The sequence below is a fragment of the Macrotis lagotis genome, chromosome 1 (assembly GCF_037893015.1).
Source record: "Macrotis lagotis isolate mMagLag1 chromosome 1, bilby.v1.9.chrom.fasta, whole genome shotgun sequence".
NCBI classification, from domain to species: Eukaryota; Metazoa; Chordata; class Mammalia; order Peramelemorphia; family Peramelidae; genus Macrotis; species Macrotis lagotis.
Window position 1 is genome coordinate 456,008,422 of NC_133658.1, and position 21,501 is coordinate 456,029,922.

The 21,501-nt window shown below is 36.6% G+C and overlaps 1 protein-coding gene across 5 annotated transcripts in view; it reads left to right on the forward strand.

Annotated features, from left to right (window-relative positions):
- MACROH2A1 (macroH2A.1 histone) overlaps positions 1–21,501 on the forward strand; it is a 103,330-nt gene that overhangs the window by 75,125 nt on the left and 6,704 nt on the right. For 3 of the 5 annotated variants that reach the window (XM_074213517.1, XM_074213516.1, XM_074213520.1), the window contains exons 6-8: positions 4,383–4,482; positions 12,047–12,136; positions 14,919–15,093. In XM_074213517.1, the coding sequence (XP_074069618.1) occupies positions 4,383–4,482; positions 12,047–12,136; positions 14,919–15,093 (365 nt within the window). Of the gene's footprint in view, positions 1–4,382; positions 4,483–6,485; positions 6,577–12,046; positions 12,137–14,918; positions 15,094–21,501 lie in introns of all 5 variants that reach the window. The other 2 variants (XM_074213518.1, XM_074213519.1) reach the window with 1 other exon arrangement.

Consider the following 21,501-nt stretch of genomic DNA (forward strand, 5'->3'; position numbering starts at 1 on the left):
GAACCAATTCAGATAAAGGACAAGGCAATTTGCAGTGACTCCATTTCAGAGAATTTTGGTTGTTATGTTCATACATAACAAAATAAAAGTTTCTTACAAGAGAGATACCGGTTTGAAATCCACAGAATTGCCTTAGCGTTTCCATTATCAACATTATGAAGATCTAGTGGTCAATGGATGCTTCATGATATCCCAGTAGATTATTTATAAGAAGCTCAGAAAAGTAAGAATAACTAACTTTTCTCTGGACATACATTCATGAAGCCACTTCTTTACCAAGATGAACACTACAGTTAAGTTCTATTTCCCATAATAGATTGAAAAAACAAAGTTTCCACAGGATAAGATTTTTCCTTTGGGGATGTTGTAAAATGTTCTACTCTTGTCCATAATGTAGGAAGATAAAGCATGCCAATTTCACCTAAATTCCTCTTTTTTTTAGGGAATTAATATAAACTAGCAACCAACCAGCATTACAAAAGGGGATTATAAGTATCTTCCCAATCTTTTTTATTGATCATTGCCTTTACTTTCATAAAATCTACATTTATATCAAAGTATATTGACAAAAACAAAAATGCTATATATATATATATTACATATCTGCATACGACAGTTTCAAGTTTCAATACTGATATGTCACTGATACCATCTCAGTTCATTTAACAAGCTAATTCAAAATCTGTTCAAAATAGGCATGGTCATTGCTTCTAAATAAAGCCATGTGATAATGGACAAAATTTGTTAAGGCATATTTCTGTCACTATACTAGATCTAGAATATTTAAAATGACTCATTGTTTTTTCTACATTAAAGGAAGAGAGACTAATAAGTATCATTCCATTTCACCATTATGTCTGCAAATATTTTAGTAATCATATCAACTAATGTTTATTTCACTGTCTTCCACCCTGCTAGATGGAAAGTACAGCTGAAGCAAAATGATCCCTCCCCCTCGAGGAGCTTACAGTCTAGCTGGGGCTGGTTCTCTCTCTCTCTCTCTCTCTCTCTCTCTCTCCCTGCCCCATGCGCAAACACACTTTATCAATTAGAGACCAATATAAAAGAATATAAATCTAGTACTCAGTTGAATATAGCATCAAAAATGCAGAGTAAAGACAGATGCTATGAGGTGGTCAGGAACAAGGTCAATGTCATTTAGAACTAATCAAAATTAAAACCATGGACTCCCTTATGCAGGCAGCACCTTTGAGAAGTCATCCATGGTGTCCTTAAGACATGACTTTACTTAAGCCCTGATTGACCTAGGAGAAATAATTTTTTTTATAAACATCACCATTTCAATGACCCTTTCCACTGCCTCACAGTTCTTATTGGCAGGAAATTATGCTTTGTGTCTACCCTAAATTTCCCCATATTGTGGTTTTAAACTGCCTTCTAGTCCTATTTTCTTCACATCTTTCTGGGGGAGTCCATTGTTGTCCATTCAGGTTTTTACTAGGGTGATCAGGAGATGGCCTTACATTTTCTGTCTTTAGTTCTCTTTTTTTTTGCCTCCTACATTTGCATTTTTTATGAAGGGCTGACTGACTCATGGCTGGTCTGTTATGTGCTATGGCATTGACCATATCTGCTCATGCCCAGCCCACTGCCTTTCTGTTTCTGTGCACTGTTTGTTCTTCCTGGGTGTATCACTTGTCTCTGCTGAATTTTATTTTTTCTACACAATGTTCCAGTTAACCAAGGTACCTGCACCTCTTTTCATCTACTTCTTTCCTCCCTCCTATCCCTCAAAAAAAGAACAAAGGAAAAAAAAAGCTTTATTTTAAGGTATAGGCTCTTTGGTCGATCATCCAAGTACATTAGATAAACCTTGCTTGGTTATAATCCCTAGTAGTGAATAATGACTGTTCTCTGGTGTCCCATGTCTATATATGACACCCATATTGGCTAGATTTAAAGGCAAACATCTCCACACCACAGCTGTAACTTGTCTGTGGAGCCTCATGGCCTCAGTATGCAATTTCTGTCCCTTTACCAGGCCAGGATATAAGATTCTACCCGCATTATAACTCCATATTCTCAGCAGAGAATCCAATTCCACTAAATGTAGGCAGAGTCAGTCTCCCTAGGACAAAGCCAGCTCAAGGCTGGAGGGTATTTTATGGCTTGGTTGAATTGGATCCTACATAAATAACAAGCTTTCCTATGAGGCATTTCTGAACACAAAACCAGAACAGTTTATATAACTGGAAAAAAGTGTGAATTTCTAAGGATTTAAGCATGTATGGTTTTAAACACATACAAAAATGCAGTAATGTGATAGATATAGTAAAAAGTGCACTCATCCATACCATGCCAAATGAAGTATTTCTTTCCCTTTTCCTTTCTCCCCTCTTTCCTTCCCCTTTCCCAACCTTGAAACAGTGTTTCTTTGGTATTGGCTTAATTTGAGTTTTTTGGATTTTTTTTTTTTAATAACAGCATTTGCATGTTGTCAGATTGCAAGACTCAAATGATATCATTTGGAAACAACCATTCTTTGTTTGCAATTGTGCATATGTTAAGGCACAGTAACTATTAAATTGCTTTCACATTTCTTACTCAATTGGTAGACCCATATTTTACAAGTGTTAATATTGATTTTCTTTAATGCCATTTATTTCTATGCACAGGAAGAATCCTTCTGATGAATGAATGAATGAGTGAATGAATGAATGAGAATCATCTCAAAACTAGATTATTTCAAAAGACAGGACTATGGGCAGCTGAAGTCCCATGTTGCAATTCTTTATTTGAGGGCCACTCCTCCCTCCCCACTGTCACCACGAATGAGTTCCAAGAAACACATCTGAGGATCTCAATTCAAGGCCATTTGGAAAAGTGTCTTAAACCACTAAATGTTTAAACTGAAAGCTAGTCCACTACCTCTCTGGTTAGTAATTAAAAGTGATTTCCACTGTCAGATGGCTAGACCTGCACTGAGTCTGGGTCTGGCATAGTTACTTGAAGTTTGTTTCCACTACTGTCTTCCTAAGAAAGGATCACCCTTAGTCTAAACAGGGTCTTGATTTTGAGAATGTGCTGACTACTTCTGGGAATCATAAACCTGAGTTTATGTTTCTGATGCTTGTAGTGTGTTGGGCTTTTGTTTTGTTTTCAATAAAATATTTGGCTCCCTAAATTCAGAAGATTGAAGCCTAAGCAGCATTTGACCCTATTGCCAGCTTTCATCTCCTCTGATATGATTTTCATTTATTTTCTCAGAAAATCAGTATAAGAGAACTCTGGCAAGAGTAGGTTCTCGTTGTGTTGGAATGGACATACTCCTTCCCAACAACGGATCATCCTCTCCTCTGGGGGCCCCAAAATTTCTTTTAAGTAAATTGTTCTCACCTTGCCTTAAAAATCTATCTCAGCAGTCTTCTCTGGCATTGTTATTTTTTCTTCGGCACAAATTTTGTATCCAAAATACCTAGCCAGAGTTAATATCTTCATTTTTTTTTAAAAAAAGTTCTACTTAATCATTACTATCTAAAAAATAATACATAGGGGATGTGAGACTAACATCCATTGGCCTCTACTTTAATTCTCGGCACCCCATTGGTTGCTGAATTTATAGTGTAAAATTTCCTCTCATACTTAAATACTTAGGTGTGCCATGGAAATATGATAAAAGAATGGTCATAAGTGATTTATTGGGTGGAAATAAATTTGCCAGAGGGAAATACCCTAGAGGAGAAGTCTATTGGGCATCAGGATAGTGGTGCCCAAAGAGTTTAGCAAATTTTAAGATCACTCCTTCTCAAGGAGGTACTGTTTTTACTTTCCTCTTGGTTCTTCTTGGAGAAATCCAGAGAATAGTGATGAATGAGCAGGTGAAATTAGATGTTTCTAAGCAACAGATCAATAGAACTCCTAAAGTCTCTTGACTGAATCAGAATAGACTGCCTCTTGGGTAGATAAGAATAGCACTAAAGTTATATGATAGCTTTGTTTGATGTGGCAGCACCCACCCCATCCTGGACAAAGCCAACCTGATTCTGTGAATTCCTGGAGGGAACAGGAATTCAGTAACATTCTGCTCTCCTAAAGAGAGATTTTGAGTCTTGTGATAGTAATTCTCCCAGTCATGTACATTTGCCCATTCCCCCTAAAGCTAGCACCTTAAAAAATCGAACCAAAAAAACCCATCCTTTCAGCATCCAGAGTAGCATTTGAGTCTTGTGTTTGAAATGGATTCATTTTGAGCACTGACCCTACCCACTCCATCCCTGCACCCATCACCAACCTCGTTTGTGGCCTGTACTTTGTTTTAAGTATTTGTTACTTCCATCTGTGTTGCAAGGCTCACTTCTCTGCAGCTTTTCTGTGACTTCCCAGCTGTCCTGTTATTTCCCACCTCATGCTTTTCTTTTCAGCTGAACCTTATTCACAGTGAAATCAGTAATTTAGCCGGCTTTGAGGTGGAGGCCATTATCAATCCTACCAATGCTGACATTGACCTTAAAGATGACCTAGGTAATTGGGGGAAATGGGTTTGGCACAACCAGCTGTCAGATGGAAAACTATGGAACCCAGAATTTAGCTTCTTGAACAACTTTTTCTGTAAAATAGTTTAAACCCAAATTCCCAAACCTAGGCTGATGTTTGAGCCTGCATAGCTGTGTCCAGATTACACCAACCTTAGCCCAGGAATGAGGGACTCAGTACATTTTATTGATTCTGATTGGCACCTTCTCACCTGATTGCAAATACATTTATGTCTAAATTCTTTTCCATAATGATCAAACTGACTGTTGGCTTTTTGGGGTGGGGGAGGGGGGATTTTTTTTTAACTGACTGAAATACTCAGGTAACACTAAAATGGGAGTTTCTCCATTCTTACCTTCAATACAGATGATATTCAAACTAAGTCTGAAAATAATTGAAGAGGAGAAGAGAATGATATACTATGACTACAAATTGTCATAGTGGCTTTAATTAGTAAACAAATTGATTTTTCAACATTAATTATCTGTCTTCATTGCATTGTCTTTTACATTGTAGAAACAGTATTATAATAATGTGTCATCTACTTAGAGCATACTGGTATCAAAGAGTGAATTTGATTCAACAAATTATATGCAAGTCCTCACTTTAGTGTTGAGGGTATAGAGAAAAAAAACAACAGTGAGTGTCCCTCAACTCAACCCATCTTGCAGGTTGGGAGCTGAAAGATTCCTGAGGATAAACATACATATGTGTAATAAAAAATAACTTCAAGGTGGGGGAACAGAGGAGGGCTACCTCTAATCTATGCTTTAGAGAAAGTTGACTGAAGTCCAAAAATATGAATTCAGTCTCTGAATACATAAGTTACTTTGTTAAGAGAAGATTCTCTTCCAGAACCTTTGTTCCAGAGCTCCACATAACACCATAGACCAGACAAGACATCTGTGAGGGAAAGTTGAGTCTGGACACATCTCCAGGCTTAGAAACACACCTTAACAAGCTTCACTTTCATGGTTATTAGCAACACCTTTGCTTCTCCCCAACAACAACCTGGGGAGGTGAAGAAAATGTGTCCTCCCTCTAATTTTGTGGTATTTCCAATATGTCAGAATGCCTCATAGAATCTCTTTTCTAGTAAATACTAAGTTAGGAATTCATTGTTTAATAACAGTGCTAAGTACCTATTAGCTTTTTACCTCTACTTTTATGAAGCACCAACTTTCCTTAATGGAAGAGTAATTCATCCTACTGTTTTAAGCGTTGTGAATAAACATTTTTGCAAAGTATAGGAGTAGACAAATCTCTCTATATTTTTAAGCATAACTCCATTTTAAATATTTGTATTTCACATAACTGACCGAATTATTATTTTCAATGAAAAGACAACCAAAGAGGGAGAAAGTGGTACCAGTAGAGTATATCTTAAAAATGCAAGATACATTAAAACAGATTTGGCTTAAATAATTGGTAGACTTGAAAAATACATTCCATTTCAATGGAGAAGGGGGAAAATTACCAGTTCTCTACACATAAATATGCTGTTTTTTCAGTTTAAAAGAGAGGTGTCTTGAAGGTAGACAAGATGATAAATGTCATAAGGTTAAAAATTAAGGCCTGTGAGTTTATTACTGCTTACAAAATGGAGAAACTTGTTATTTTGGTTGGCCTGATGATCCGCAATTAAAAAAAAACATGCCATATTTTAGTATCCTTCTCAGTGGGGTGCCAGTTTTATAGGTTTCTGCAAAGTGAAAGGGGTGTTAGCTATTTTTTAAAAAAACTTTGGAAATGATCTCATGTGATTTTTTCAGACCTGTCATTCAAACATTTAATTGAAACATGTCACATTTGATATCCCTCCTCCTCTCACCCCCATCCACATGTGTACACACATCTTGGATTATCGTTTTGGCTCATACTTTGGAATCCACCAGGTAGGTCCACACTTCCATTGGTGCGTTAGTGAATGTACAGCCTATGCATGGGTCTCAGTCCAACCCAGTTGATCTACATTTGTTTACCTGTTATAGTTGCAAGTTGTACAGGCTGATATTGCCACGATCGACAGTGATGCTGTCGTTCACCCGACAAACTCTGACTTCTACATCGGTGGTGAAGTAGGTAATGGAAAGCCCAGTGCTGCGGAGTTTGTGTGTGTGCATGGGCCATCAGCCACAAAAGCTTGATCGTTCTGATAGCTATGCAGGGCTGCATTCATCTTGTACTTCCAGCAGTCCTGACTCATGGGGTCTTAAAAACAAAATACCTTTTCTGCAATGTCCCCCTGATCATAGCTCTAAACTGCATTTCCCTAGGCTCAATGTTAAAGGCAAAAAGACCAGTTGTGGTGGGCCATGCAGCCATCAAATGGATGTTTCTGGTTGAGGAATCTGGCTTTTGCAACAAGCTCCCCCTTACACTTTTGCAGGTGATCCTCACTCATAATTATGACCCCCTGGGATCCTGTTACATGGACCCTCTCTAGCAGAGGGATGTCATCAAGTTAGTCACCTTTTTTCAAGCTGATTAAAGCTTTCGGACAGACTTCACAATATCAATATAGTGAATTGGAAGAAAAAAGCTAAATCATCTGATTATTAATACAGTTTTTAATGAAACAGTTCTAAACACAACTTTGACTCATTTTTATCTTCCATCAACCTTTTACTGGGTTAACCATCTATTTATAGGTTATTTATTTAACATCCTAGAGACACTACAGCCTTAGACTTCACAAGAACTGAAAGAATCAAAAGTGAATCCATAGATCTGTGTTATAAACAGGTATCTCTCAGTATATGCAATAGATACAGGACAGGCATGTCTCTAAAAATATTCAAAGTTCTTTGTATTTATATCCCTAGTGCCTAGCATAGTACTTGATATATCATAGTAGGTGCTTAATAAATAAATACTTGTTGGTTGGTTTGTTAACATTATTATATATTTAACCTCTCCAAAGACTTTCCAGAACCCTAAATTCTGAAAGGGACTTTCTGATCACTTGCTAATTTAATCATTCAGCAAGTGTTTATTGAGCACCTTCTGTTTGCAGGTACGTGCTGAAGGAGATGTTTACTTTGGATTAATTAGTTTTAAGGGGTTGGAATAAATGGTCTTTAGGATCCTTTACAATTCTAAATTCTATCTTATAGTTTTATTAGTGTATTAAATTGCCTTATACTGGAGGATAGTATAGAAATGTTAATATAGCAGAAATACTAGGTTGTAGGCTCAAAGATAACCCTCAAAAAGTAAAAAAATGAACTTTATTGAATCTCAGCTTAAAGGTGGCTAAAGATGATGAGACCTTCAGAGATATTTAATAACTATTCCTAAAATGACTATAATCCAATAGTCTATGGCTGTCCTGTTTTGTTTTCTGTTACTAAAGAAAACATAGTATTTGCAACATCTCCATTGATCATTGTTCCATTGGGTAATTCAAGTTAATTACTCACAAAGATTCTGGTTTCTAATGCAGTATCTAGGAATAAAATATTAAGCAGAGTCTAGATTATCTGAGTGTGTTATGCCAAAATTAAATACTAATGTAGACATCTAAAATAAACTGAAATCTGAGTATAAAAAGGGAGATTCAATCTTCCTGAGGCAGAGAGCCTAAGAGACAGGAACTTTACACCTTACTTAACCAAATGGAAATGTAATAAGCAAGAAAAGATCATTTCATGAATACCAAAACAATTTAATAATAAATTTTACAAAATTGATAGCTGTGTATTCAATCCATAGAGATCATCCTGTCTCTTTTAACCTGTACCCCAAATTCAGGATCACTAGACACATGACACCTACTAAATATGCTTTGCACTTAGAAGGCCACCTTTTGAATTACCAGTTAATTCTGAGATCTCCGTTGAACTATAGTCCCTTGGTTCAAGAAAGGATCCCTTGAGAAGGAGATTGTTCAAATTTTCTCCAGGTAAAGACAATTCCAAGCAATCCTAGGAAACACAAGAATTCCTTATATTCTTTCCTGACACCATCTCACAGTATGATGTGATACCTCTGCATTCAGATGACACAAGTCAAAGGGAACCACATTAACCCTTATTGAGACCAGTTTTCTTGAATGATTAATTGGAATATTGTCAAAACAATGGTGGCAATGATATCTTACATTCAATAGTTTTTTTACTTTTTCAAGATATATGTACCTTCATGTATAATAATTCTGTATCACAATTGGACAAATGAGGAAGTAGACCCAGAGAAATTGGAAGATTTGCTAAAGGTCATACAGTTGGTTGATAATAGAGCCAGGGTTAGAATATGCCAGCATGGAACAGTTTTTTTTAGGAGTGATGCCTGGTGGACTAGTTAAAACCAGAACCAAACCAGATCCATACTTTAACTCAACCAAACCTGACCTAAATTCATGCCCAATTTGAGTCTAGTCTGCTTTGAAGTGAGCCTGCATAAGATTCAAAGAAATATCTGCCTGATAATCTAATTTTTCACCATTGATAATAAATTCCCAGGTCCCATGACTGCTGGAAGAAGAAATGAACCTGCACGAATGCTTAGCTTCTGATGATTAACTTTGGTCACCTAAAGTTCTTTCTAACAGTGAAATTTACCACAGGCATAAAGCCTCAAGTCATCTAGGCCAAAATTCTTGCTTAGGCTGTTCTAAGCACTATAATACTTATTATGCCTGCTTTGTAAGCATGAGATAATGCTCTTATTCTCATGAGAGTAACACATAGTTATGCTTGGGAGAAAATAAGCCAATTGCTTTATCCTTAACCCTGATATTAGACAAAAGAAGTAAATGTTCTTTGTTAAGAATTTTAACTATATAGAGGAAAAATGCCTTTAAAAATAAAAATGCATATGTATTCATGCATACATAGCTATGTATAGGATCAAATGGGCCTCAGTTTAGAATAGAATTCAGACATAACTAATTCTTAATCTGAGGAGTTTGATTTTAGTTTCCTCTACATTTTAAAAGAAAATAGGGCAATTTGTTAAGTAATTTAAAAACTGATTGAATAGACTATTGATAATAAGCCATATTTGCCTAATATAGTTGTAGAAAGGAAGAGGTTCATTGTAATGCTATTGTAACATTTTCTAGTCTGAATTTTCATTTTGGTTAAGAGCTATAAGTTTAGAAATTTGATTTTTTTATTTATTTACTCTAGAATGTTTCTTCTCCCCTCGAATCAGGTTAAAATTTAAAACAAAAGTAGTACTATTCTACAATAGTAACAATAATAATGGCTCACATTTATATGGAGTTTTAAACCTAGCAATATATTTTGCATGTATAAGTTGCTAGGAAAGCAGTGGTATAATCATTCTGGATGATAGTGAATGGAGAATCCAGGCTTTGGTTTGCATCTTTCAGTTCCATAGTGGCCTTGCCTCAGTTCTCTGGCCATTTCAAGCCTGTACTATGTAAGTATTTTTCCCTTATTCTCCACTGTTCATTGATACCTTAGGCAGATGTTGCATGCAAATTAGAGTTCCCATCACTTGAGCTTAATATCAATGGAGCTCAGAAATCTGTTTTGCCGAGTGTCTTTTGCCTTATGACCTCTAGTATCAAAACACCCTATTGTTTCCTTCTGAACTTTAGTGTGTAGAAGAAAAGGCTGGATTCTGCATAGAGAATCTTTAAGGGAACACCTCTCTGTCTGAATGCCAGCCCAGAACCAAGTTTAATACTTTAATATCTCTGCCTTATGGGGAGTTGACTGGAGTTTGATTATTGCCCTTTCAATACTCATAGCAGTGCTTTCAGACTTCTAGGGCAGGACTCTGCAGTTATAATTATAGCTCTAACTCCAAATTCTATTCATACAGAAGCCATTTGTCTTTTTATTTTTTCATCCATGCTGGGAGTTTTTCACCCATGCAGTCCACCCTTTTTGGGATGTGAACTCCATGTGAATAAGGCAGATTTCTTTAAAACATTCAATCCTTGTTTTTGTAGTATATACCCAAACAAAATTTGGAATAATTCATTTCAGTGCCTCAAAAGTGAATCAGCACAAACTTGTGTTATGTATATCATGTTTTTTTTAACCCAAATAAAAGTAAAAGTAAGTAGTTTAATAGGGCGCACTTCAGCCTCACTTTAGGAAAGTAACTTTAAGATGTGCAAAACAGGAATCAGAGCTTTTTTAAAAAAAAGCCAAACTCCATTTAGAAATGTTCAGTCTTATTGCCTTCTTTGGTTTCAATGACAAAAGTTTATTGTTATCACTAGTTATTCATCAGAACAATGCCATGGTCTTGTTCTAAATATATGACATTAGATTATGCTGTAAGCTTGTATTTCCACTTAGGAAAAATATCCCTCAGTAGGTGGTATTAGAACATAAAATCATAGATTAAAGTTGGAAGCAACATCCTATTTTAATTTTCCTCTCTTTGTAGATATGGTAATTGAGTGGAAGAGGCATAATTTGAACCCAGGATCTCTGGGTTCAAATTCTGTACTCCTTGCACCACATTGTTTTCTCAATTGATTTTTTTTTTTACTAAATAAGTGGACAGATATACAATTTTTATGTTTTGAGCCTGAATTGTTTGAAACTCAGTAATCATTCCAATTCATCACCAAGCATTTTTCAAGTAACTACTATTATTATAGAAGTCATTTGTCTTTTTATTTTTTTCATCCATGCTGGGTGTTTTCACCCATGCAGTCCACCCATTTTTGGAATGTGAACTCCATGTGAATAAGGCAGATTTCTTTAAAACATTCAATCCTTGTTTTTGTAGCATATACCCAAACCAATTTTGAAATAATTCATTCCAGTGCTTCAAAAGTGTATCACTACAAACTTGTGTTATGGGGCTGTGCTAAGTGCTGAGAATGCAAAAAGTCTTTATATAATAGAACATCTTTAAGCTCTGTTTCTTTCTTTGCTCATCTTTACATATGACAATTGGGGGTCATTAGTATAATTAAAGAAATCTTGTCTGGGGCCATTTTTGTATTTGCCTATGATGACAGAACTGCAAAATAAGAATTAAGTCATTTAATAATTGGTGGCCATAAGTTGACAAAAACTCTTGATAATAATGCCCACCAAATGGGATATTCTCCTTTTGTTCTAGGTTCAGTAGCAGAAGAAATTGGATATAAGGAAGGAGGGGCAGTGGGGAGAATTTGCTCTTTCCCAGAGAAGCTCAGGTGGGAGCAGGACTTCAGTTTTAATTTCTAGTCCTGTCTAGCTTCTTTTCTGACAGCCCCCCCCCCCAAAAAAAAACCAAATAGGAGCAGGTCTGCACAAACAGAACTCAATTCTTTTGAGCTACTGATGACTCAGGCACCTCTGAAATGAGTCAAAATTACTCACTGAAATTGGAATCAAATTCCAACAGAGACCGGAAAAGTATAAGGCAATGTGAAAGGTGCCCATTGGCCATATAGGACTGACTTTGAAGTTTTATGTTTAAAACACTAACATTTAGTTCCTATTTTGCAGTCCTTCCAAAATTGAGGGGGTCAGATCATATTATAAGTGGCATGGCAGCTTGACATGCTGCCACTCTTGTGTGGGCCCAAGTGGCAAGGCTTAGACTCTAACCTAGGATTGTCCTCATTTAGGGAATACCCTGGAGAAGAAAGGTGGCAAGGAATTTGTGGAAGCAGTGTTAGAACTTCGGAAAAAAAATGGTCCGTTGGATATTGCTGGAGGTAAGACTAAAGCAACATTGCCAATTTCCAGATTTGGTTCTTCTTTAACCTGGACACATTCCTGAACATACTGTCTTTTAATCCTCACAAAACACTTTGACAGAAGCCATCCTGCATACTTACTTTAGAGTTTCAATATGAAAATTAAAATATGACATCCATCCCATCCATGCAATGGAGTTAAGTGAAGGGCTGTTATCTTTACAAAAGCAGAATTTTATTGTAGGTATAGAATCAAACTCCAAATCCATCAAACAATCTTTAAAAATGTGATGACTTGGGGAGGGGCTAGGTAGCATACAGTGAATTGAGCACCGACCCTGGAGTCAGGAGTACCTGAGTTCAAATTCGACCTCAGATACTTAATAATTGGCTGTGTGGCCTTGGGCAAGCCACGTAACCCCATTGCCTTGCAAAAACCTAAAAAATTTTTTTAAATATGTGATGAATCAAAATAATCTTTGTTGATCTTAGATTAAAACAAAGAACTTTGCAAACATAAGTTCTGATAAATTACAAATGGCAATATTTAAACCATCTGTTGAAGTTGCTGATAAATGTTCTAAATCAATAATACTCATTCAGCCATCTATATAATTGCAAAAACAAGTAAAATCAATTATTATTTGCCAGTTAAATTCCTCCTGAAAATAAGGAAAAGGGGAAAGTTTATCTTTGAATATGACATTGAATTACAAACAAAATTTTTCATTAAATTCTTTAAGTTCTTTTTTTCCCCCTTGATTCTTACAAAATCCTCTATTCAGGTGAGTTTAAAATCTGAATTTGGAGGAGAATTTAGTTGAGCATATACAATGCAAGCTTTAATCCATATGGGTGCTACGAAAATTCAATGTCATCCAAGTTGCTGGATGTGAATGTATATGAAATGATAGCTTTGGTATAGCAAATCTGTGCAACTAGGCCGTTCTTTTTTCTTGTTCAGGAATCCTGTGGTCTTACTATTTCTGACAGTGTCAAATCCTTCTTCTGTGATTATATAGAACCAAAGCTTATCAGGATGAGGTTCCTTCAGATGGTCTTAATGCATGAAGTATTAGTTAATACTTTGTTCATGAATTTGTGATGATAGAACCAGTTCCATCCTTTTTTTTAATTGCCTGAGGAAATGAGACATTATCTTGGGCCTCATGTTATAAATTCTTCTGCAAAGACACAAAGTTTCAAAGTGGACCACAGAATGTCAATTAGATAGAATTCTAGAGATTGTCAGATTTAACCTGATTTATCTTACACAGAAAGCTAAGTTCTAAAGAAGAAAAATGATAACTCATAACTACGACCAACAAAACGGTAGAAGACATAATCCCAGCCCTTGGAGCTTGCAAACAAGTTGGGAAGAGAATGCCCACATTTTATGAAATGGTTTGAGAATGAGTATGGTAACTGGTCATTTATTTTGGACCTCAGAACACATTTTCCAATAGAAATGATGTTGATGTGCCAGTTTGCTTCCTAGACTACCTTTGAATGCAATTTGAATCAATAAGATAGATGAACAGAAGCACTAAGCATATCATTAAGTTTAACCATCATCATACACATTTTTAGCTTCAATTACACAGACCCTCAAGAGGAAAGACATTCTGACAGCCAGTGTTAAGCACCAAAATCCACACATGAGAATGAAAATCTTCCCCATCTCCTAGTCAAGCTGGGGCAGGACTTCTGGGACAGGGCCTTTATCAGTGACTTTTTGGGAAGCAGAGGATTCTGTTCATAAGTCGGTGACTGCCAGGATAATTAAGGAATTGTTTACTGACATTGCACTTTAATAATATCATTAAGCATCTGTATATTTACATCTGTTTATAGTCATCCAGATCTCATTTCTTGGTACATAGAAGGACTCTAAATGTATATCTTTGGGAGAGAATTCTGCATGTTGAGTAAGATAAGAAAGAAAGGAAGGATTAAGTGAGACATATCATTAAACATGATCTTTCTTCCATTAAAATGAAAAAAAAATTACCTAAAGCAAAGTGATTAATTCTATCAAAACTAAATCATATCATTTAGTTGTATGGACTCTCAAGACCTTCCTTAACAAAACCATTAAAGGAGGATATTGGAGTTTTTGGTTAGATTCTATAAATAAACAAAGGTGGTTTTCCGATTGTGTCTGCTTCAACATATCAGGGAAATTTATAGATCACACCTAATGATTTTTCAACGAACCATTGGCAGCCAAAAGAACCAGTGGGTACAAACATTTTGAAGACTAAAATAGGTTATTAGTCTGGCATATTTAGTTCACTGTGGTTGACCCTGAGTAACTATTCTTTATAGCAAGGGGATTGCCCTACACAGAACCCATTCCTGGCAGTCACTTAGTAGATACTGAATGCCAAATTTCCAAGGCCTTGCCTTGACTGGGGAGTTGCAGTTGTAAATGACTATAGCCAAATACATGTTTTACCACCATGGGAACTTAGGTTACAAATGCAAGTAAGTTAGAAGTGTTCTTGTTCCTGACTTCAAAGAACTGGCACACTTTTTAAATAGGTGTACAACACTGCCATTTATAAAGCCCCTTCACATGCAAATCTCACTTGATTGTCTCAGAGTTATGAGGGATCCTGGGCAGGGCAGGAAATAAGAAACAGGATGAGAGAGAGAGAATGAATCCAAGAATATTTCTATTAAGTTCAGGAGCCAGGATTAGAACATATTGTCGTTTTTAACTCCATTGCACACATGTAAATTGCTTTTTTGTATGCAAAGGATGGGAGCTAAAATTTTGGGTTCTTCTTCCCACCAGCGGCTGTCAGTGCAGGCCATGGCTTGCCTGCCAAGTTTGTGATCCATTGTAACAGTCCAATATGGGGCTCCGACAAGTGTGAAGAGCTTCTGGAAAAGACAGTGAAGAACTGTTTGGCTTTGGCAGATGACAAGAAGCTGAAATCAATTGCATTTCCATCAATTGGCAGTGGCCGGTAAGAGATTCCACTAATCCAACCATTTGTGCCAGAGGATAATTTTCATTTAATGTATTCATTTATCTTGTTATTGAGGAACTAATGTTCAGCTCATTTGGGTGATCAGACACAAACATGAGTCAAGCTAAGTCTTAATCTTCATGTGGTTCATAATCTAATTGCAGAGATAAGTTAAATAATTCAATTTAATTTCATCCAGTAAATAATTACTTAGTCCTTATAACTGGATCACAGTTGGGTACTAAGAATACAGATTTATATAAGACATAGTTCTGGTCTTCCAGGAACTTCCAAGCTAGAAGAAGTTTGAGACATATGCACATAACTATATTGCAAATTAGGTTTTGATAAACATAAAATAGAGATTAAATAGAAGCCTGGAAGATTTAAGGAAGGGATGGAATTGATACCTGAGCTGGACCTTGAAATTGAGAAGGATACAGGTAGATGAACATACATGGGGAGTTTTCTCCAGGCCTCAGAGATAATATCATCAAAGGCCCAGAGGTGGGAAAGGAAAGGATAAAACTGAGTAGTCAAGTCTGGCCAGATGATAAACTATGCAAAGTGAAAGACAAATTTAGAAATGTAGTTTGGAAATGAATTGTAAAGGACTTTAAATGCCTATCTGAGGAATTTGGATTAGAGTGTATCATTGGAAAGCCTCTGATTTGTAGACATCTCACTTCTTTGCCTTGATGTCCCTCTCAGTGACTTTAGAGTTATCATCTTGGAACATGGTCCAGTTGTGCAAGGATTCCCCATTAAGGGCAAAATTGAAAACTAACTCTATTAACTCCATCTATTTAAGGTTTTCTGGATAGAAGCATCATTTGTTGGACTTAGGAACTGTTTAGGTCACCTAATCTAACCCAAGGATCACTGGATCCTTGAAAAGTTCAGTGACGTACCCAGGATCACACAATATATTAGCATAGCTGAGATTCAGGTTGAGACCCCCTCTCACTTAAGAGCTAATATTTTTCCCCATGTGTTACATTTCCTGTTTTATACTGGCAGTGTCCTATGATATTTTTCAGTGGACTATTTTGCTCTGCATAGATTGAAAATTCTCAGTATTATCTAAATGAGCATGATTTAAAAGAAAATACAGCTGTAGATAGTATTACATTTAGGAATCCTTACAATTAGGAAGAAAAGTGACTGTCTTTTATAAGATAGGTTGTAAACAGCCTTTAGTAGAATACATTTTATTTGCAGTTAAGGAAATATATTGCCCTTATGTAGACCCAGATCCAGAGTAGATTTGGAACCGTGTTCCACAAAGCAGTCTGGTAGGAGTCTAAGATAACCATGCCCCTGAGGTCTGTTCTTTATCACTGAATCCCTGGGTTACCTTTGATAAATGAGTCAACCTCTCTGTGTCTTGGTTTATTTATCAGTAACTGAGATAAATATGATTTACCTTCCTCAGGGAAGTATTATGAGGTTCCATTAATTAGTGTTTATCATGCACTTTGATATATGCTGATAAAAGCTGTTCTTTATTGGTAGTAGTATTTTTTCCTTTAGTTATTGAGATTTTTAATTGAATTATGAATATTAATTCCCATAAAAGTACATTGTTATTTTGGGCACATTTTCATTTTTCATAGAATAAAACATTTAAAAAATAATAAATTGAAAAACTTTTAAGATCCATGAGTGCCAAAGGCCCTATATATGCACAGCTGTTCTGTTATGGACATCTGTCAGGCAGACATCACCTTATAAAGCCACGTAAACAGCTTCATTCCCTTTCATGACTCAAGAATGGGATTACACCAAAGCTGTTCAAATAAATCATGTTGCATTTTAGGAGGGGAAATAAAAACGCTTGTTTGTGGCATTTAGTGTCTCCTGCAAAAAAGTCATGTTGGGATTTAGGAAAAATTAAGTGCAGCCTGCTAAAGGAAAGGCCTGGTGATGGCGTTCTCTCGGACACCGTTCTGATGTCTGCAGCCTCCAGCGGCCATAATAATCCCAATGCTGCATGTGTGCAACACTGCCTAGGCCACCCTGAGCATCTGCTTCAGACAGTTCCTTTTAAAACGGGCTTGGGTTAAGTAAAGCCCAGTGTTGTAATGTGGGATGCAGGAAACTACCTTTGTTTCTAGCCTGTGAGGCTATAATATTTATGGAACCCCAACTACAGCCCCACTGGGCTCTTGTTGACATCAGGAAGGTGCACAGTCTCCTAAGAGAAAAACACAGAAACAATTTGCTCTTCTACTTAGGGAATTCTGCATGAACTTTTCTTAAATTTATGAGTTCTGAGTCAGAGCCAGTTTGGGGCTCTCTGCTCCTTCCCATTTGGCAAGTGCAGGCCCCAGAATCATTGCAGTGTAGACTCTCCAGACCTCAGGAGTAGGCAGAGACTGGAGGGCAGGAGGAAATGCTTGGAAAGTTGGTCCCCTGTAAACTCAGGCTTAGAGCTAGGAGGCCCCTCCCTTAGCCTTTGGAGTTTGGGTCTAGAAGAAAAGCAGATTAGAGAAAAGGCAAAAGGAAATCACCAATTCAAAATCATGACATAAAATGGGAGATGATGAATGAGCCTCCACCCAGCATCACTGACTTTTCAGGACCTCACTGGGCAGGAGAGCATTTAATATGTGGCTCTCTCAAACTTCCATTCTTGCAGAACAGGCTTTTTGTTTTATTGCTAAATAAGGAACCTTTTCATGAAAAGTAAATATACTGAAAATTACTTCAAATTCCCCCCAAATGTCAGTCAGGCCAGAACACTGCTAGAGGTATGTCCAAGTATAGGAATGGTGGCAGGATCATGGTCCCTTTGGAAAAGCAGCAGATGCAACCAAGTTACTTATTTCTTTCCTTAGACATCATAGTCTTACCTATCTTTTAAACAGTTAAAAATATGGGAAATGTTTCTGATTGCCTCCACCTAGCTAAACTTGAGGGCGGGGGGGCAGGGCAAGGGGGCAGGATAGGTTATGGTATGCATTTCCAAGGAAATGACCTCCATATAATCTTTATACAGAATCCCAGATCTTGATAGTTCAGACAGAAGGGAAAGGTCAAATCAGGTAAGATCACACTAAATGACTTATTTTTGATAGATCCAGAACTAGAACAATAAAAGTCAGAGAAATTTTTTTGTTGTTAATGTGGATTTGTGACTTCATCAAGATAAGGAATTTTTGGTATGGAAACTTCCATTGCAACATATGAGAGTCAAAAAGAACTGAGTTCAAATCTAGCTTCAACAGCTAGCTATGAGTCTGAGCAACCTGTTAGATATTTTCTTATCTGTAAAATGGTAATAATAATAATAATAATAATAATAATAATAATAATAATAATAATAATGATACCTACCTTTACAGGGTTACAGGGTTATTGCAAAGATCCATTGAGATAACAAGTAACATTTTGCAAGCCTTAAAAGATAGCCAATATATAACAATAACAATTACTATTGTTATTATAGCAACCTATAGTCTTAGAGAGTTGTCTGGTATGCTGAAAGGTTGTAACTTGCTCATTTTCGCAAAGCTTGTAGGTATCAGAGGCCAAACTTGAACCCATGATATCCTGACTCCCAAGCTGGCCTGCTATCCACTAGGCCATCTAGCTTCTCCAGGGAAGTAAGCACAGCAAAAGTCTATACTTAGAGAGACAAAGCCATCTAAGACGCACTGATAAGGTGCAGGCATAGATAAAAGGGGGTTTGTGGACTAAGAATGATAACTTGAGTAGCAGTTATTGTCCCAGAGAAGGGTCAGTTGCTTAGGGATTTGGAAATCATCTAATCTAAACCTGTTCCTTTGGAGAGAAGAAATCTGAGGTTCAGAGGGAAATATTTCCCAAGTTTCAAAGCTTCAATTAGAAGCTTTGTCCTGAGTCTCAGGCTTTTTCTAGGGTACTTCTCCTCAGTTGGTGTTCTTCATTTTCTTCCCAATGTCGTGACAATTTCATTATTCACAAGTACTGAGCACTCATGGAAATAGGAGACTAATAGGTGTCTAACTCACAAAGCAAGAGTCCAGAATACTCAAGATAGAAGCAATCTTTTGATTTCCTTGGCCAAAATAATAATAATGATCAAAAAGAACAAGATTTTTCTAATTTGCACTATATCCATTTAACAGATTTAGCAACTGAACATGTTCTATATATTTCCAACTCTCATGAAAAATCTAGTTGGAGACATTGATATATAGATGTTAAAGAGAAGGACCCACCAGTACCAGATAGTGTGTATCAATTACTTAATGAAATAGTAAGTGAAAATTCAGGGAATGGTGAGATCATTGTCAAAAAAAGCCTTTCTGTGTGACTTGGAGAAGGACTTTAATCATTTGAGCTCCAGCTTCCTCATCTGTAAAATGAGAGGATTTGATTATATGATCTCAAGCTCTACAGTCTATCATAAAGGTGATTGTTTTGGAAACCAGACTTGGTTGATGAGATTTGAAGAGACTGAGGGGATGGGGAAGATCATTCTAATCAGGAATGGCTAGGAAAGCTGGAAGGATGACAGAGAGCCCAGACTGTCTAGAGCAGAGGGGGCTTAAATCTGGAACTGTGGATAGGAGCCATTTTATTTACATGGTATAAAATGAAGATGTGCCAATGTAATCACAGATCCTGACTGCAAAGAAGAATGAGAAAAAGTTAGGCAGTGTGACATATAGTAGGTAGAGAGCTGACTTTGGAATCAGGATGAGATAGACACTGCACCTCTCAGAGTGCATCTCTCTAAGACTATGAGTTGCAGAGTGTAGATGCTCCTGTGTATTGAGAAGAATCACATATCCAGCATTTCCTACTCTACTCCTAGGGCCACCAAAAGAAATTGGTGCTTCTTCCTGCTCTTCTAGTACAGCTGGTATAAAATAGTCAGTTTAAACCCACCCTAGCACAAGCAGGAGTCTGATTTTTGGAATGCTTTTCTTTTTACATGATTATACATATGAGTTTTATTCCTTTGTCATGCTTCTGGAACATTAGTGGAGGCTTCCCTGTAGGTTGAGAAGTGAACCAGAGTATTCATGTAGCTCTTTCTTAATTACATAGCCAAGAACAGAGCAGCTTGGACCCCAAATACATAGAGAAGCCAAGGACGAAAATTTAACTTTCAGGATTTCAAAGATCTCACTACTTAATAATGCACTAAAGTACTGAAGCTCAGCATCCAATATAAATAGCTAAATGATATAACTAACTTTATTGTTTTACAGCAGGATTTCTTGACTCTTTTTGTGTCCTGGGTTTCTTTGACAGTTTGAAAAAGGCTATGGGATCTTTCTCAAAGTAATATTTTAAAAGCGCATAATAAATAAAATGTGGAATTACAAAACAAACTAGTTCTGTTCAAATTGTTATCAAAATACTCAGAGAACAAATTGATGAGTTCCAGATTAAAAACCCTTGTTCTAAAAGTTGCAAATTCATAGATTAAAAAATTGCTTTAGATATATGTGATTGGAGCCTCACAACAACCCTATGATGTAGGAACCACAGCTCTTATTATCATCATTTGACAGAAAAACCACAGCCAGTATGTAGGACTGCAGGATCTCCTCTGTTTATCATATCAGTTTTAGGTAAAGTACGTTAGTTAGTCTTTATTCATCTCCATTTTATGATGAACAAATCACTCCTCTCATTTCTCATCCTCTTCAAACTTACCTCTCTTCAGAACCTAGATCAAGTATAATCTCTTCAAGAGCCTTCCTTTTAAGTAGGTAGAATTCTTTAAAAACCATTTTTGTTTTTGTCTTTGACACCTCAGCACAATTCCTGGCATATAAGTAGTTATGAAATGCTTGTGGAATTAAATTGAATTTAGATTTTGAGAAAACAAAATGTTCTTGTATAAATGGTCACATATAGACAATTTATGACTTGCAAGACAGGCCTTATAGACTGAAAACACTTAATGGAAGTTATATTCTTCTGGGTTCCCTCGGACTGCCCCCCTGACCTAAAAGAACTTGTTTTTATCATAAAGATCCATGTTAGACAGTAAGAGGGAAATGTTTTCTATCAAAGTGGTATACACCTTGGGACAAATTTCAGGAAAACCAACATGAGAATTTTCTGTTAATAAATCCTCATTAACATTTTTCACCAGTAATATGTGAATGAGGTCTTATCTTTCCTTATGGGTGACTATGACAGGCAGTGTTTGGTTACAGTGACATCCATGTATGCATATGTTTACAGATATGGTGCTCAGAAAATATTCTAGAATTTAAGTTCTTAGGCATAGTAAGTCTTAGACAGCTTCTTACTTGAGCAAGAGTTTCTCCATTCTTTACTTTCCTGGTCTTGTCACATTGCAGAAACAGATGCATTTCAAGGGTTTAGATTGCAAAATAAACAGTGATGGTCCAGGAGTAGATTTAAAATACTATCTTTCCCACCCCCACCTCTCTG